This window comes from Neurospora tetrasperma (assembly GCF_000213175.1).
Source record: "Neurospora tetrasperma FGSC 2508 unplaced genomic scaffold NEUTE1scaffold_5, whole genome shotgun sequence".
Lineage (NCBI taxonomy): Eukaryota > Fungi > Ascomycota > Sordariomycetes > Sordariales > Sordariaceae > Neurospora > Neurospora tetrasperma.
In genome coordinates, this window is record NW_009799103.1 from 1,527,090 (window position 1) to 1,545,018 (window position 17,929).

Here is a 17,929-nt window from a genome sequence, read left to right on the forward strand (position 1 = left end):
GGGCACACGCATCACCAATCGCTTCACCCGTCGAGCTCCGCCAAGTACTAACCGTGACTCAAGGGATGTGTTTGCCCGTGACAAGATGATCAAGCTTGCAGTGGTTATTATATAAACACCACCTCTCGGAAGAAACTTACACATCCAAACCCTTGTGAATCACCCAAGTCCAAGTCTCTTCACAATGTTATTACACTTTCTTGGACATTTCGGTACGATGACATACACCGCCTTATGACTAGCCCGGTGGATCACCAGTATATATACTCTCTCGTGTATAAAACCACCTTTGTGTGCCGCTCGACAACGACGTAGGTTTCGAGTGTAGAACACGTTTACTCGAATTGATCTGTCAGGGCCCGGAGGAGCAGTACATTGAACAGAACCCAAACCTTTTAACAAGCACTGCACAACATGGGCTCCATAACATATTTCACGGATTCCCCTCCGAGCCTACCCCCAACCGAACACGTCCTGACCGCCCTCGACAACGTTCAAACTCGCGGCTACCACTGTCGAGCCCTGCTCCTCCCCTGGCCACACTCCCTCTGCGCAGCCATTCTCGAGCCGGCCCTGATCCGCACTCTCCTCCCCGACTTCTCCTTTCTCGCTTCATGTCAACTCGGTCCCGCCTCGGCCGCTTCCTCAACCATTTCTGATCACGATGCCATCGACACGCCTGACCCTGATCCCTATACCAATGCTAGTAGACCCCCTCATCGCTCCTCCAACCCTAACACCAACCGGAACTTCGCCTTGCAACATCTCAGTAACCTTACACAAGGCGACATAGTGTACATGTACTTTGAAGGCGGGAGAGATCCAAGTCACCTCCTCCGTCCCGGTCCCCATCCGCTCGAGCGTCTTCCAGAAGAGCGGTCCAATACTGACGGTGACGAGGATGCATACACCGCCGCCGCCGCCGCCCACAGACTACAACTCTACCTCCGCCTCCCAATCCAGACTCCAGAAGAGGCCGTCCGTCAGTTGATCACCCACCATGCAGAGCAAAGGTTGGAAATGTCTTTTGAGGAACTAATCCAGGGCCCCTATCCGTTCCGCGTTCCTGACATTTGTTTCCGAATTCCTCCTCTCGACGGCCGAATGGATTTTCCCAGATATGGACCACCTCGTCATTCTCGGTTAGTTGATGCCATGACCGTCCAGCGCAGTAGGCTTCTTGGAGGAGGCGAATTCTCATCATCATCAGACGCAACGGGAATGGTCCTGGGGATTGCGATACACCAGGCTGTAGCAGATGCGGCAGACGTCGAAGTCATCATGTCAAGGCTGAGGAGGGAGCTTTTGAGAGAGGTTGGTGTTGGATTTGAACACGAAGGGGACATGCTTCGCTGAGCAAGGCCATTTAGTCGGGCGAAATCAGAGAGGCAGAGAATGAAGGAATTGGAAAGGCAATGCTAAATCATTGGTTGTTCCGCCAACTACCATAGAAGTTGCAGCCAGATGGCACTCACTGTAAGCTCAAAGCTTTAATACTTGATTACCTGGCTCTCTGGCATGAGGTCGTAGTCAATCAATACTTTGGAAAGAACTCTAACTACATTGTGGTTATTGACAAACTATCTTTGGGTCGGTGGTACTGGCAGTCGTACTGGAAGAGGCTCTGTGTGAGTGTTTCCTTCCCGTCGTGCGCCGTTTTGTTTTGGGTTGTCTTGTATCGTTCGCTTTGTCTTGATTTATTTTATATATTTCGTTTTATTTCCGTTGGTATCTTTACCGTCACGCTGGTAACTCTTGTGAAGCACACGCACGTGTTGTGGAAGTGTTTCAGGTCAAGGAAAGTTTGTGGCGACGCACTGGCATAGTTCATCCGATATCATGAATCGGTCGGAGATGTGTTTGCATGAACTCCTATTCGGCAATACAAGGATCGTCCCTTCCTTTCAGTTCCCCGCATGGTGAGGGCTGGTAGGGGAGCCAAAAAGAAAAAAGAAATTAAGATCTGGACCTGACAGAGAGGGGAAAAAAAAAAAAAAAAAAAAAAAGAAAAAAAAAAAAGACGCGCATGGTAGTCGTTGGTTACCTAACTTACATTTGATAGTTGATATCTGTCGCTTTCGACACGAACAGCTAGCAGGACTAATATATTGATGCTGCAGATTCATCATCAACAATAGCAACAGTGACAACATCTTTCCTAGTATCATCTCACCACCTCCACCATGGACTCTCACAATGACGACTCTGCCTATAACAAAAATAACAATGAGGATCACCGCCTCATGACCTACCTCCGCCGTCCATACGACCCGGCATCTACTGACATGCTCACCATCCGCACCAGCTGGGTTCGCACCGTGCACCGTGCCGCCCAAGCGTATCTCCATCAAATGGCCTCGACGCCGTCGGCCAGCAATATCACCGAACAAGACATCTTGTACGCCTTTATTTGGCATCTGCTCACTCGAGCGCAAATCCATGGCAGCGGCAGCGGCAGCAGCAGCAACCATGACAGTGTCGTCCCCGGTAACAACCCCGTGGAAGTAGTAAAACTTGTCACCATCGTCGACGTCCGCAGCGCCCCCTCCCCTCCTACTCACACCCAAAGCCAGAACCAACTTCACCCTGACTACCCGGGCAAATACCCTCCTGCCATCGCCACCGTCCCTCTACGCCAGTTCCTCCGCCCAGTCATCACCGACGAGACAGGCATTCCTCATCTCCGGCAATACGCCATGCTTGCCTTTGCGATCCGCTCGGCCATCGAGGTCGTGCAAGCGCAAGGGCAAGCGCAGGCTGGCCAGGAAGATGCGCGGCGAGTTAAGATGGCCGCGAAGAGGGATTCAAATGAAGGTTGCGGAAGGCCGTTGTGTATCTTTTCTCTTGAGCAAGCGAGAAGAGAGGCTTGGAAGGGGATAGGGTATGGAGAATCGCACGAGAGACGGATGGCGACGGTGGAGATTGGTTCTAGGAGGATGTCGTCGTCATCGAGGGAGGATGAGATGGAGATGGGATTGGGGGTACACACTGTGTATAAACCATCGACGTCGGCGAGCGCAGACTATCATGCGATTGTGTGTCCCACGAGTGAAGCGGCCCAATGGGGTACGGGAGACGGAAAATGGAGGGTGCAGCTGCATCTACATCCGCTGGCTAGGCAGTGGTTGAGGAGATGGATGGATGAGAAGCCTGAGGAGGCTGAGATTGAGCCGAGAATTCGGTGAGTTGGGTGGACGAAGGCAAATTGGGAACCGGAAGAAAACAGGGTATTTGGAGAATCCTGGTACATATGTGAGTGCGTGTAGCTTTAAATATCAGACGAAGAGAGGATTTTGATCTAACGAAGCAAGGAAAAAATTGGATGGGATTTACGGCGTAGGAACTGAAAATATTGACTTTGTACGTTTATCGTAACCAAAGCCAATGTCGGTTTGCCATGGTCAGTAATATGCCCTACGGCTCACCCGCGGGAGCTCCGTACCTGAAATCGAATCTTGTTAGGAAGCGGAGACGGTAGCGGCCGGCACGTCGCAGCAAGGCGGGCCGCCAAGTGGGATCCGGACTTTTGACTATGCCACTCAGCATGAGATCGAAACAGGAAGGGTAGCACAAGGCCGGCGGAAACGGCGCCAAAAGCATCCAGTCTCCGATATGTCTTCAAATAGCGGAGAGGGGCGGCACGGTCGTTGACTTCCGGAGAGTGTCTTCGTCCCGATTAAAGATAGGTGGATGCCCGGAGCAGCCGTACGGATTTGGTGGGTTTATCCCCGCTTGCGCGAAATATTTATCATCTACTTGTGAGATCAGCGCCAGCAGACACGGTAGAGCATGACGGGCGTGTGCCTCATGCCCATTTCAAAGGAGATTTTCCACGTTGCTTCTCCCGTCGGGGGTGGTGGGTAAGGTGTGGAGAGCTTACGTGGGCAGCCGGGCATGATAGTGTACCAATTGGGAAAAAAGCCAACCTTTAAAGGATTAGGACTCCATGGTTGCAGCCGATGAAGCATGACGGGGCAGAAAGGGGGCCGTCACAGGCATTGCACTCGCATCTTATCGTTTCAAGGCTTGTGAGGTTGGACATGGAAATGACGATCAGTGGTGACTGGTGACGACGATTTCTATGCTGGTTACCGTTGGAAGCGCGGTTGACGACAACATCGAAGAGACGCCGAAGCCGATAGATAGGAGCTCTTGAGAGCCTCTGGGCCTCTGTGGCATTGAATACTTGCTCGGAGGTGAACCTGGTCAATTCCAAGCAGAGATTTCTTTGTTGTCCCTGGTCAGTGACAAGTGTACATTTGCAGTGCTCCTGATCTAGGACCCAGCCGTGTGGTTCAGTGTCACGGTTCCGTCGGTGTTGGTCCCGTTCAGTTGCTTATGTGGCGAGACCGTTCTCGGCGTTGAACTTTGAAGCCAGGTCGGGCGGATGATGAATCGGTAGGAACTCACGAAATTCAATTTCACACCCGGGCCTGCTGTAAGGTCCCAGCCCTCAAAGAATTCGTCAGGCAAGATGGGACCCTTGCGGGATGTGGTGTGTTCCTGCCCCTGCGGTACGGTAGCAACGGAAGCGGGTCCGCTAGGGGTAACGGCGTCTTGCCAGAACAGGTAATGATTGTCGCTCTTGGCCCGCACAGGTATCCATTCCTTTTCGTCGGCTTTTTATCGTCAGATTTCTCGTGTGCGAAAGCCCTCACTCCTCAGGCCATCTCCACTGCCATCAGTGACCAACACACATTCCCGTTTCCCACATCGGAGTCGAATGGTTCCCCCCAGCGGATTCCGGCGGCGGTCTAACGGAATCTCACCAGCCCTTTTCTCTTTCTCCTCTTCGCAACCGTATAAGCCAAGAACTGACCAATTTTTAACTATCACCATCTGGACCCTTCCAATTTCTCGGGTTTGGGCATGTGACGAATGCACCTTGATGGTGCCGGCCCGATGGCTGACTTTGCACAGGGAAGTAGCATGTTGTATGATGCTTTACGAGGGCGGCGAAGGATGAGAGGACTTTGACATCATCAACTTTAACGCCTTGCCCCTGTACCGATACCTGCGCCAAGGTGTAGAACACTCGCTCGCCAGAGACAGGTTCTCGAACCTAGAGGTATCTAGGTAGAAAGCTATCTTCCACAGGGAGGGCAAGAAGCATGGAAGGGCGAGGGAGGGGCCGATATCGCTCTTTCCGTCATGTCGCCGTCGACGTCGCCGGGTGGCCGCTGCTCGCGTGGAAGCAGCAAATCTGTCATGGAGTTCTGCGGTCGATTGGCGTTCCTGCCGCGCAAAGACGTGGAGAGAAACAACAAGCGCATGCGGCACCCTGTCCGACCGGCCAAGTCATCACACATTGCCGTGGCCCCTTCATGCCTTGGTTGTGATGGTGGGCCACTGGGCGAAGGTGGGTGGGCCGTTGGCATCAGTCAGAATAATCGATCAGATAAGATGATCTGATAAAAATTTCTGCGACTTGGCAAAGTGGAACTTAGGTTAAGGTGCGGGGCCTCTGCGTTACGATTGGCTTTGTTTAACCAGGGGCATCCTGGATTGGTGGAATCATGGGTGGTGGATCATTCCAATAGTACCGGTCTTCACGTTTGTCAAAATTGGTACTGAACGCGATCTGTCTTGATGGACACATGACGGTTTCAAGTGGAAAGATGCTGTATTTGAAAAAGGGACACGCTGCTCTATCAACTGTAATCACAATCACAGAAGTGTTAAATGTCAAACATTCGATTGAGAGAGCTGAATCGAAAGTCAACTCAACTGGTAACCGAGAGGCCCTTCACTCTGCGATAGGAACTGGAATAGCTTTCCGGCTTGGAAGACGGATCCCCAAAAATGCAAGACGTAATCGACCCATCGATACCATCGTCGAGAAAACACACCGCTGCTTCACAAAGCTCCAGTGTAAAATCCGAATGTGTGAACAATAGAAGTAACGATAGCCCAGTGACAACGGGTTTTGGTGTCAACTTGTTGAACTTCGGGGCAGAACACATAACATAGAACACGCTCAAAACGACACAGCACCCCGATTTTGTTCGGATCAGAGTATGGTACTGCAACCGACACTTGTACCATCTGTCAAAGAGCTATCGAAGGTCACAGACAACGTTCGACATTACGAATTACAGTAAGTTGGGGTACGGAACTTACAGTAGGTCAGCCCAGTTTAGTTATAACACCGAGTCCAGACTTCAATCCTAGCCGACAGCCAACAGTGCCCGCACTTCTCCGAGAGGCTTCACTGCAGCTGGGGTGACAATGCATCGTTTTTCTTCCATCTTGCCGCGTGGGTTGTGGGATACAGTACATATATATGTAGGTAATGGCATGCCCGGCTTGTCCACTTTGACGGCGCCTCTGGGCTCCATTGCCACGTTGGGCCCCTTAGGTCTTCCTTTTCTGCTCACCCCATCGTTCTCCCCGTCACCGGCGTCAAGATAACTGCCCTGCATATTCATCACACCTAGCCATGTAACTTGAAGATATTCGCTGCCGCGCAACCGCCTCGGGAAGGATCTGAACAAGGGGATCCCCATCCCGTCCTTTCGCGGACCCTTTCTGGCTGTCCCGTCTCGGCCGGATTTTGCAGAGGCTGTCGCCATGGCCGGCTCTTGAGGCGTTGGGACCTAGTTGGGACTTGGGAGAGTCTCCAAACCAGAACGGCGCAATGCCCTTTTCGGTCTCTACTGTGTTGGCTGCATGCCTGTGGTCCCCACCGAATTGACAGTCATTTTGCCTCTGCAGTGAGCTACCTGGCTCAATGTAACCTTGCGATCCTGCCCCTGCTGCCTCTAGTCCTCCACTTCCGGCCTTTCGGCCCAACCACACAGAAACCGCGGACGCCAGAGCACTCCACCCCGCTCCACCCCACGGCACACCTCAAGCTCCAACCGAGCTCCACCGGCCACGCCGTACAACGTACCGCGTTTTCTCACTTGATTCAGTTTCACCCAAACTCACTCAACTGGGTATAGCGCCGCGTATGTTCGTCCTCAACCAATCGTCCATTCACTTAATGCGGGTCAAAAGACTTTCTGGAAACGATGCGGCAATTGGATTGGTTGGAGAGAAACTGTATCGGGCTAGAAGAAACAGTATAGATGGTGTCCATCCGCCTTGCGCAACTTCGATCTGATAAGTAATATAAACTTCGATCCCGCTCCCGACTCTCCCCTCCTCCCGTTCTCCTTTGATCTGATAATCTGCCTTCCACCCCCCCAAACCTCCTTCCCTCATCTTCCTATCTTTCCATACCTTTTCCTTCCCACCGACTGGAGGCTGGTTCTCAACTGACCCGGATCGTGGTTCAACGGAGACATTTTCTTAATTCTTCATACTTATCGGCTACTCAGCTCCGTTCTTCCTTCACCATGAGGAGTCTTCTTCATAAGCTGGGCCGCCCTGCGGCTCCGGCCGACATCGTCGAGGAGGTCCAGCATAACCCCAATGACAAGGAGGCCGCTGTCGGTACTACGTCTGCCACCAACGCGTCGGACCCGGGTGCCGAGACCGACTCTAGCCAGGAGATCTCCAAGGAGGCTCAGGCCGGTATTCAGCGTGTCGAGGCCATGACCAAGGTCTGGACCCGGAACGACATGTACATGGCCTACATCACGTATGTTCTGTCCTTCACTTCCTCCACATACTGTATGTGACTGTTGACTAACAATTGTTCGTCCCCAGTATCTGGATCCTCTACTTCGTCGATGCCCTCCAGTCCGGCATGTCCACCAGCTTCTATCCTTACGTTACCAGTTCCTTCGCTCTTCACTCCCTCACGGCTACCACCAGCATCATGTCCAGCTTGATCGGTGGTCTGTTCAAGCTTCCCCTTGCCAAGATCCTCGATATTTGGGGTCGTCCTCAGGGTTTCTGCGCCATGCTTGGCTGCCTGACCATTGGTCTGATCATGATGGCTGGTTGTAACGGCGTCAAGACCTACGCGGCTGCCCAGGTCTTCTACTGGGTTGGATACAACGGCCTCACTTACTCAATCTCCATCTTCCTTGCCGATACTTCAGCCCTCAAGAACCGAGCGTTGCTGTTTGCCTTTGTTTCATCCCCCTACATCATCACCTGCTGGATCAGCGGTATTGTTGCCCAACGCTTCCTCGACGGCCCTGGCTGGAGATGGGGCTACGGCGCCTTTGCCATCATTGTCCCTGCGGTCTGCTCGCCCATTCTCTGGCTCTTTTACAAGAACCACGTCAAGGCCAAGAAGGCCGGTCTTCTCCCCAAGCACGAGAGCAAGGGCAACTTCTGGCAGACGCTCAAGTTCTACGTCATCGAGTTCGACATTCTCGGTCTGCTCCTCATCACTACTGGTCTGGCCTTGTTCCTCCTGTCCTTCAACCTCTACTCGTACCAGAAGGACCAGTGGAAGTCTCCCCTCATCATCTGCTTCCTCATCTTTGGTGGTTTGCTCATGATCGCCTTCGCCTTGTATGAGAAGTTCTTGGCTCCCAAGACTTTCATCCCCTACCAACTCCTCATGGACCGCACCGTCATCAGTGCGTGTATTCTTGCGGGTGCTCTCTTCGTCTCGTTCTATATCTGGGATAGCTACTTCTCCTCCTTCCTTCAAGTCGTCAACAACCTCGACGTCGTCAAGACCAGCTACGTTGTCAACGTTTACAGCGTCGGCTCCTGCTTCTGGTCTCTCCTCGTCGGTTGGGCCGTCCGCAAGACTAACCGCTTCAAGTGGCTCGCCGTGTACTTTGGTGTCCCTGTCACCATTCTCGGTGTCGGTCTCATGATCCACTTCCGCCAGCCCAACGAGAACGTCGGCTACATTGTCATGTGCCAGATCTTCATTGCCACCGCCGGCGGTACCCTCGTCATTTGCGAGCAAATGGCGGTCATGGCGGCTACCTCGCACGAGTTTATTGCGGTCGTCCTTGCCATCGAGGCCATGTTTTCCAACGTTGGTGGTGCCATTGGTTCCACTGTCGCCTCGGCCATTTGGACTGGTGTCTTCCCCAAGCACCTGGCCAAGTACCTTCCCGCCTCGGAGCAGCAGAATTTGACCGCCATCTACGGCTCTATTGTCACGCAGCTGAGCTACCCATATGGTTCTGAGACCAGAAACGCCATTGCTCGGGCCTACGGTGACTCCCAGAAGTACATGCTCATCGCTGCGACGGCCATCCAGGCCATCTCAATGGTGTCGGTCTTGTTCTGGAGGGACATCAAGCTCGACAGTGTCAAGCAGAACAAGGGCTTGGTGTTCTAAAGGGAAAGAAAAAAAAAGTGTTTTTTTTCTTATTGTGCCAGTTAATTGGCTGTTTGGATATCAAAAAAGGCGAATGATTGTAAAAGGGAGAACGGTGCAGGTTCAGGCATTATGTCATGACTTTGAAGTTATTGTTTGATGACATTATACCCGATGTGTTTGCTTTTTCTATAGTGTTGAGGATAATGTAATGCGAGTAATGAATCGATGTTTCTTTGCAGTCTCTCTCTCTGTCAGCTCATCATCATCATGTTGGGAAATATTGCGGGGAAGAGATTCGGGGATGTCTGATAAAAATACAATATACCCATGTCCAACATCCTTATGCCCAGCGAGCATAACTACTAACCTAAGCGGGTAACTGGTTTTTTCACAAAGTGGTTTTTCTAACGTTTTCTCTTTCTACGTTTTTTTTTTCTTTTTCTTTTTTGTTCTCTTCTCCTAGCACTATGCTGCTTACCTCTATAAATTGTGAACTCTGTGTAGCAGACCGGGGCTCATGGGACTTTTTGTTAGCGATAAGGTTTTAGTCAGGGGTAATCACGGACGATAAGCGCTTGTACCCCACTCTGACGTCACAGGCGTTCGTCTGAAGCTCCCGTCCCTTCTGTGCAAGACAACAAACAACAAACAACACCGCTAGCACAACTTAATCATACACAAGCCGATTCCAGGGAGGCACACGAGAAGATAATTTACCATTTTCTTGACAGTAGCTTCCAGAATACATCTGCTGTTTTTGCTGCACTCTTGCTGAGAATAATCAGAAATCGCGAAGCTCCCAAACCATCAACCACCCAGATCCTTAGAAACAATGGCCGAAGTTGCAGCCGGTGCTCTGGTTGCCGAGCAGATCGTGGCAACAGGCGTCGAAGTCGGAGCCGCAGTCGCCGTCGCCGCTCCAACACAGCCGCTGAAAGTGTCTCTCACACAACTAGCGAGGGCGACATCAGAACCCACCGAGTATGCGCGCTCTCTCTCTCCCCCTTTCAACAAGGTACCACCTACTAATCGTACTGCATTCCTTCAGGCGAGCCCTTGCCCGATCCAATCATACCATCACCACCATCGGTAACAAAGCCTACATCTTTGGCGGCGAAGATGTCGATGGCAAGCTTTGCAACAGCGATGTCCATGCCATTCTTCTCCCGAGCAAAGAAAACACCGGTGCCGAGAAGATCCACGATCACTTTCCAGCGTTCCCCTTGATCGAGGCAAAGACCGGCGAGACATACATACCCGCACCTCGTACCAAACATGCCGCGTGCGCCTGGGGCAACTCGGTTGTCGTCCACGGCGGATGCGACGAGCACGGAAACCCAATCAAGGAAGACAACTGTCTTTGGCTCTGGGACACAGAGCACATGAAGTGGACAAAACTGCAAGGGGAGACGCAACTAGGGGTGAAGCTGGTGCCGCGCTACGGCCACCACATCTTTGTCGACGACAAGCAGAACTTCCTGATCCTTCACGGAGGTCACACATCAAGCTCAGGCGGCAGCGAAACGGAAACATGGCTCTACAGCTTCGACCGCATCGCGTGGACCACCCTCCCCAAGTCCCCCTTCCCACCTCTCGCCGCCGCCTACGCCGACACAACTATCTACACCATCAGCGCCAGCCCGGACTCGCCCAATCTCAGCGGCACCATCAATCATCTCGATCTCCTCAAGTCCACCACCGAACGCGAGAAGCCTGGCGCACTCACTTGGCAATCCATCACCTACCCCATCAACCCGCTCACGCCCGGCCCGCAACCGCGCGTCGGAGGTGCGTTGGTGCCCATCCACACCGGCTACGGCCGCTCCTATCTGATTTACATGTTTGGCATCTCCTCAGACGCGGTCGGCGAGTCTGATACTTCATCACCTGAAGAAGAGAAATACTATGCTGACATCTGGTCCCTCCAACTGCCGTCGCACGGGTTCACGGGTGCTGCGGCCAAGGATGTGATTCGCGACAAGCTGATGCCAAAGGGGATTGAGTCGGGTAAATTTAGCTGGGCGGAAGCGGAGCTGGTACCGACTCAGCAGAAAATGGAGGCCGCGGCCGAGGGTAAGGTGCATCCCGGTCCGAGAGGGCTATTGGCGGCGTCGGGGTGTTTGGACGGAAAGGGGGTTGTGCTTTGGGGAGGGGTCAATCCGAAGGGAGAAAAGGAGGCGGATGGGTGGGTATTGGGGTTGGCTTATGGTTATACCGATGAGGATCGGTTTGAGTAGAGAGCAACTGGAAGGGAATTTGGGTTGCTGATTCGAATCGCTTGGTAGCTGGTCTGCCTTTGCTTTGAGAGTGGTTACGCGCAGAATTTTGCCTGGGATGATGGGCTTTACCAATATATCTGTTTGCAGGAACATACTAGAGGACTGTTAGCATGAGGTACCAGAGTATATTCAGAAACTAAGGTTGATGTAGTGCCTAGTTCAAATATTAACCTCGGTGGTGACTGTATCCGTTCAGCGTGCGGAACTGGTATATGGCAGTCTCACTTAGTCCGTCCCGTCAGCCCTACGATACGATTCGATCTTACCCAAGCAGCAGCCACAACACCCTGTGCCACCGCCGTGCTCAACGGAAAGAAAACCGTTTTGGTAGTTAGACCAAGTTACCGCTGCGATGTTTTACGTCACGTAGGGATACCAATTCTTCAATGTTTTTTCTTTTTTCCTTGAATTTAAAATTCTTTTTTTTTTAATTTCTTTTTTCTTTCTTTCTTTTCAGAGATACAGAACAAAGTTTCGTTCCTGATGTCAGCACCTCCTTTGCTGGTGGTAGTTGGGCCGTTCGCGTCGTATTGTGAGTTGGAGGTTCGTAGAGGTATCTGAGATAATCAAAAGGGTTTGAATATGATTAATTAACGTTGAGCCCCGATTTTGCGTTCTCTCCGTGCAGTTTCATGTTTGTCTGTACACTATGACATCGTCTACTAGACTATAGGTTGGTTCCTACAAGTAGATGATCACCCAGCTCCGGTGGGGCGTAATCCGTCATCCGCAACGGATCGCCATGTTGATCAGGTTGACGTAAAATTCATGGAAAATCTGCGGTCCCTCACTCACATGGAACAATCACATTGAATTTGACTCGTGGCATCAGCTAACACTCCTCAGGGGCAGATGCCTCGAGACTGGATAGAGTGATGCCGGTCGGTCGGTCGGTTGACACACAGCAGTGGGCAGCGCAGTCAGACAGATCGAAGCAGAAACCTCTATTCTAGGTCCTTTTCTTTCCGCACGAAGTTACCTCTAGGTATCGCCGTAGCAGGTATTCTTTTGGTGTTTTAGGGGGTTTTCTTCCAATGCTGCCAAGTTCTCGTCTCGGGCAGCCGGGCACTGGCGAGTTACATACCTAGAATGGCAGTGGAGCAACGGTACGACGTACAATAGCGCTTACGCTGCTTAGCTATGCTGCTGCCTATGTACTATCCTGGTGATGCCAAGGCGTTCACTGCCCTGAGAAAAAACGGTAAATCCTTCGTCATGGGTTAATGCGGGTGTACAAACAGTTAGTTCGCGTCGATAAAGGTAACTGTCAAGGTTCTCTTTTGCGGTCAGTGGTGGTGGAATGCCAAAGGACAGGATGACTGACCTGTGTGATTTGACAAAAACACGAGGGAATGTCAAAAACTCGGATTTCTTCGCTGTGCCGTGTCCCCCTTTTCTTGAGCCACTTTCAAAGGTCACAAACTCGGATCCCCAAGTGTTCGGGTCTGTTGCGTATCGGTTGCTACCCGGGTGAGGATTTTAACTGGATCCCATCTGTTTGTATCACCTGCATGGCAGGCATGGAGGATTCTATGACACGGATGTCGGATGCTGCAGGCTACCTACGGCTGTCCTCTCTCTTAATTTTGATTGGATAATGTATCAAGGAACTGGAGACGGGAATCCCAGTATTGGAACAGGATTTGACAATCCCTCAGGCAACAAACATCAAGCGACCATCGCCTCCAGCGGCAGCATTGTTGATTTTGTCGCTCTGCCTGTGAGGTCTAAGATGTCCCTGAAGTGACGGAGCCCGTGCCGCAATTGCGCTTGTTCCTTCCCCCCCTTGGCTGGGCCGTTCCCGTTCCAGGCCCAGGCAGCGAGGACGGGAGAACAAAGAAAGCAAGGGCAAGGACGGGAACAAGAAAATTGGCCAATAGGTACGCCACCAAGCTTTTAGCAGGGGGGCTTAGAGATGCGGCAGGGTAACAGTAATCGGCGGTGGAAACTTATGATTGGTCTTTCTTTAACTCAAGCGCTGTGTTCGACTGAGAGCTTGATCACTTTGGGATGTCTTTCGTCTCTTTTTTTTATAGATTTTAACGTGAACCTTGCGGGGGATGGCTAGGCTGCTGCAGGGTCCCCTAACCTTGTTTTTGGGCAACCTAGATCACTCAGTCTCATCATACTTCTGTTCCTTTTCTTTCCCTTTATAAGCTGACGATGCGCTGGCACAGAAACAAACCATCGAACCTGCTCTGCTTTTCTCTTCTTTCGTAAGGTCGAAATTCCGTTACGTTTGTGTGGTTGACTTGAGATTGAGTTCATCGTCCTCCCCTCCTCCTTCGTTCCAACAAACATAGAAAGGACGACGATAAAAATCGACGACAACGACGCCTATATCCTGAGCCAACATATAAAGCTACTTGGAAAGATCACATCTACGGAAGGAAACACCTGTATTGCGACTGATTGACTCGCTATCATATACAACTGGTCGAAATATCTACAGACAGACAGCAAACAACACACGAATCGATACTATAGAAGACCAGCAGCGGCCATGCCTCCCCCACCCTACGTAGTCGGCGACTCATCGCCCTTCCTCAAGCGCGTCATAATTCCCTTCTGGGTATTCCGGGTTATCATCATGGTTCTCGAGCTGGGCGCGTGCGGTCTCGTGATCGCCGCCATCACCCTTCAACAGGACGACTTAGAAAGCGACTTCGGCGACACCACGGTCAAGACAGCGATTGCCATCGTGGCGGTCTGCATGACGCTCGTCTTTTTGTGTTTGGTGCTGGACATTGTGTGCATCATCAAGCGCGGGCGGCGCACCCTGAGCCCCAAGTTCTTTTTGATCACAAACGTCGTGCAGACGACCATCTGGGTGGTTTTCTTTATTTTGGCTGTCATTGGTGCTAGGACTGCAGGGACCATCATTCTCGCAATCGTGATCCTGTAAGTTACTTTTGTCTCTTTCTTGCCGTTGTCTATTACTATCAGCCTGTCGCAAAATACTAACTCACATCTCCAAAAATAGAATCTCCTTCGTCGGCATGCTCATCTACGCTTCCATCATCTACCACCGATTCCGGAAGGGCGACCTCAATCCCGGCGCTGGCGGCAACGGTTACGTCAAGGCAGTCAACCCCGCCATCAATCAAGGCTTTTACGCTGAAGACACGGCCTACGCTTCTCAAGCCTATGCCGCCCAGGCTGAGCCTTCTGCTCAGAAGTATCCTGCCAGCCCCTACAGCGTGGGAGTCGCGCCTGTCGAAGCAGCAGCAACGACGCAATATCCTAAGCCAACTTACTACGACGCGCCGGCGCAAGGTGGTCAGCATCACGGATACGAGCTTGAGAGCCGTAATCCTTAGTTTCACTAAACTTGGGGGTACAGTCAAGGATGAATTGGGTTAATGCGTAATGATGATGAAGGATCATTCTTTTTTTTCTGGTCGGAGTTGGTGGGTGATGGGGGTGTTTGGGTTGGACAACAGGGGCTATCTGGATGTCGGATGGGATAGATGGCTGGGTTGTCCTGCTATATTGGTGATGCGGAGTATACCTAGGCTCTGCAAAACAATCCTCATTAGATATCCTCAACCACAGACCGGGACGGACTCTGGTTTCGTTTTCACCAATCAGCTGCAGAAGGTATTCCGTCCCTTTCACATTTATGCCGAGGAAGATAACAGAGTTTCATGTCCCGAGCCTGAGCTGGGTATCTCTCTCAAATCATGTCACCATGGGCTGAGTCTCGTCCATCGAAGGGGATACGACGAGATATGTGTGGCCACCCTTTTTGACCATCCCCCCCTCCCCCATTTTTCCTCAAAGAGCCCATACCCAAACAGCCTCCATCTTGGGTGGACTGATGGCAGAAATCTCTACGAGACACCAGACCCTTCACCCCGACGTCGCAACACCACCCTGATCTCGTGGCGCAGTTTTCTCCTCTGTTCAGCAAACCCTATAGATGGAGCCATAACGGCAGGTATCCTGCGAGTGTCATCCCTGGTGAAGGCTTACTGAGCCAAATCTGTGGCAGGAGATTCGTTTCCCTGGCGGCTTGGGAGATGGTGCCCTTGTCTCAGGCCAAGATCTATCGTCGACGACGACCGCTAGAGCCGGGTAAGATTTCTCGTAGGTCCGGACAAGAACAATGAGATTCAGCGGATGAAGTCAAAGGAGTTGTGTATGTGTATTCACAATCTTTCACAATCTTCTGTGAGTGGTTTTAGCATTCATGGAGGTCCAGGGGGTTTTCGGTTCCGTTACAGAAACAGCTTGTTACCCACCACAACTTGCGTCATTTGGGTATATTTAGCCGGATCCTTGGGGTTTCCTCCTTCTTTCATACCTGAATTAATCGACCCAACCAACTCAAGTATCGTTGCATCATGTCAACATTGATACCTGCTCTAGTCTTGAAAGCGAAAACGATACACACCTTTAGATTCGTCGCGGCAGAAAATGTAGAACTTACGAATCGTGTTCCCGTTACCAAAGCGCATCAAAGGCTTATCCTACCCGGCTACTTTAGACTCTGCTAATTTACTTTAGTAGTAGGTAAAGTTGAAAGATCTTGTTGAGCGCCAGTACTAATCCTCGAACAGCCTCCTTCCCCAAGGAAAAGATTGAAATTGGACACTGGAGGCTTATTATAGTAAGAATTTGCAGGACATGGGCAAAATCCATGAGGAAAACATCCCAACACCAGAACGGCCTTAACCTGAATATATCTGCTGATAATATGTGTGCCCGACTAAACGCAGCCCATTGACAACTTTCAACCAAACAACGACAGAGTTTGTCTTTGTAAGGCAACTACCGCCGATGCCACCAGCCCAGACGATACCCGTAATATTACAGAGTGCCACCGGGTCTGTATCCGAGCGAGCGCCTAAGATGGATGGCATCGGCAAATATTATTTTCTGGTGGGGGGGGGGGCTGCTGCTGGGGCCGAAGCAACACAACATGAACTCGATGTGGCAGCGTTTAGGCGCAGAGCTGGCACAGACAGCATACAGTCAACTCTAAGCCAGTGGTCAACCCTAGACGCAAACACTGACTGCATGGACAGCAGAGCGAACACGCTTAGTGGTTAACGATTGTAGGTAGTGAGAAGTCGACACGGAGACGATGATAAGAGTTGCATTTACCGGCTTCAAAGATACTGGGTAGTAAAATGCTTGACATCATTGCTCTCAACGTATCTTCATCCTCAGAGAGAGAGAGTGTGTGTGTGGATGTGTGGCAGTCCGGCTCAAAGACTTCCGGGATCACATGCTTGCTCGTCCTTCTCCGCACCAAAACTGTAGATCGAAGCAAAAGTTTGCGGCTGTGGATGTGGTTGGTGTGCGGATAACATCTGACGTAATGCTACCTTATGTAGATGTAAAAGCATTGTGCCGCAGTTCAACCTCGGAAGACATTAGCGCAATGCTGGCTGGGAGAAAGAGATATAAAACTTCAAGGGTTCAACTACAGTAGGATCGCCAGAAACCTGCATTATCCACCAAGCAGGTCATCGAATTAGTGTAGTTAGTGTTTGATGCTGGGAAAGGTCAAGGGCCTCAATTGGACTGGATCACCGAAGGGGTATGGAGTTTGCTCCGTTGATCGACTCCTAGGAGCATCCTGTGTTGACGAAGCATTCTCCAGGAAAAAAAACTTCGCCAGTTTACTGCATGCAGTAGTGTAAAACCAATCAACGGTCCCTCACGCAGGGGGTTCCGAATGAAACATGGAGATGGATGTTTCGAGCTGAAAGAAGCCTTTTTCGCGACCCGGATAAAAGCGACTGTGCTCGATTCCCATCCATATGGCCTGTGTGGGTCCATACAAACTGCAGTGGGAGCCAAACTCAGCCAAGACCCAAAGCTTGGCATCAATCCCGCGCCAACTTTCGCAACCGCAGGTCATCACCAAAATGTTATTGTTTTGACTACGGCGACAAGAGCTCAAAACCACTTTTTTTTTTCTCTTAGTGTTGAACTTTCATTCACACCCGGGGGCCTCTCACCGGTCCCCAACACCCCCGGAACTAACCCTAACCACTAATCTGGGTTGCCGGAGGTGACATGTGCCTTGGCCTACACAGGCTGTTTGGAATCGCGTTATCCGGGTCACTTCCTCGGCACCCCGACGGTTGTTTGCATTCCGTCCTATAGGTCGGTGAAACGGTAAGGATGGGGCAGCTACGGTGGCCCAAGTGTGACTTAGGTCGTTTATAAAACTGGTCCAAGCTCCCAGCTGAAGCCAAGTGTCGGCCATTTTATATTAACGCCTCTATTATACTTACAAAAGTCAATACCTACGCCCAGACCTTGAACTTTAACTCCAACCTTCCAACTTCTTTCCTATCTTCCTTCTTTCGCCTCTTTCTTCTTTCATCCCTTTTTCTCTCTTCTTCCCTTCTTCCCTCTCCTTCCCTTCTTCCCTCTCCTTGCCTTTTTCTCTGTCTTTCCCTTTTTCGTCTTCATCTTCTTCTTTTCTTTTTCTTTTTCTTCTTTTCTT

At 51.2% G+C, this 17,929-nt stretch overlaps 3 protein-coding genes across 3 annotated transcripts in view; all 3 read left to right on the forward strand.

Annotated features, from left to right (window-relative positions):
* Positions 1-192: 192 nt before the first annotated feature.
* Positions 193-1,356, forward strand: NEUTE1DRAFT_131147 (uncharacterized protein; the record flags this gene model as incomplete). The annotated part of the gene is made up of 1 exon (XM_009854913.1): positions 193-1,356. The coding sequence occupies one exon, from the start codon at positions 415-417 to the stop codon at positions 1,354-1,356; it is 942 nt and encodes a 313-aa protein (XP_009853215.1).
* An 827-nt stretch (positions 1,357-2,183) lies between these two features.
* NEUTE1DRAFT_111915 (uncharacterized protein) lies at positions 2,184-3,185 on the forward strand (the record flags this gene model as incomplete). The annotated part of the gene is made up of 1 exon (XM_009854914.1): positions 2,184-3,185. One exon carries the CDS (start codon positions 2,184-2,186, stop codon positions 3,183-3,185), a length of 1,002 nt encoding a protein of 333 aa, XP_009853216.1.
* Positions 3,186-7,182: 3,997 nt separating this feature from the next.
* Positions 7,183-17,929, forward strand: part of NEUTE1DRAFT_117741 (uncharacterized protein) — a gene marked incomplete at both ends in the record, with an annotated part of 48,079 nt that continues 37,332 nt past the window's right edge. Inside the window, 2 exons of the mRNA XM_009854915.1 lie at positions 7,183-7,585; positions 7,654-9,607. Coding sequence (XP_009853217.1) covers positions 7,341-7,585; positions 7,654-9,202 — 1,794 coding nt within the window. The remainder of the gene's footprint in view (positions 7,586-7,653; positions 9,608-17,929) is intronic.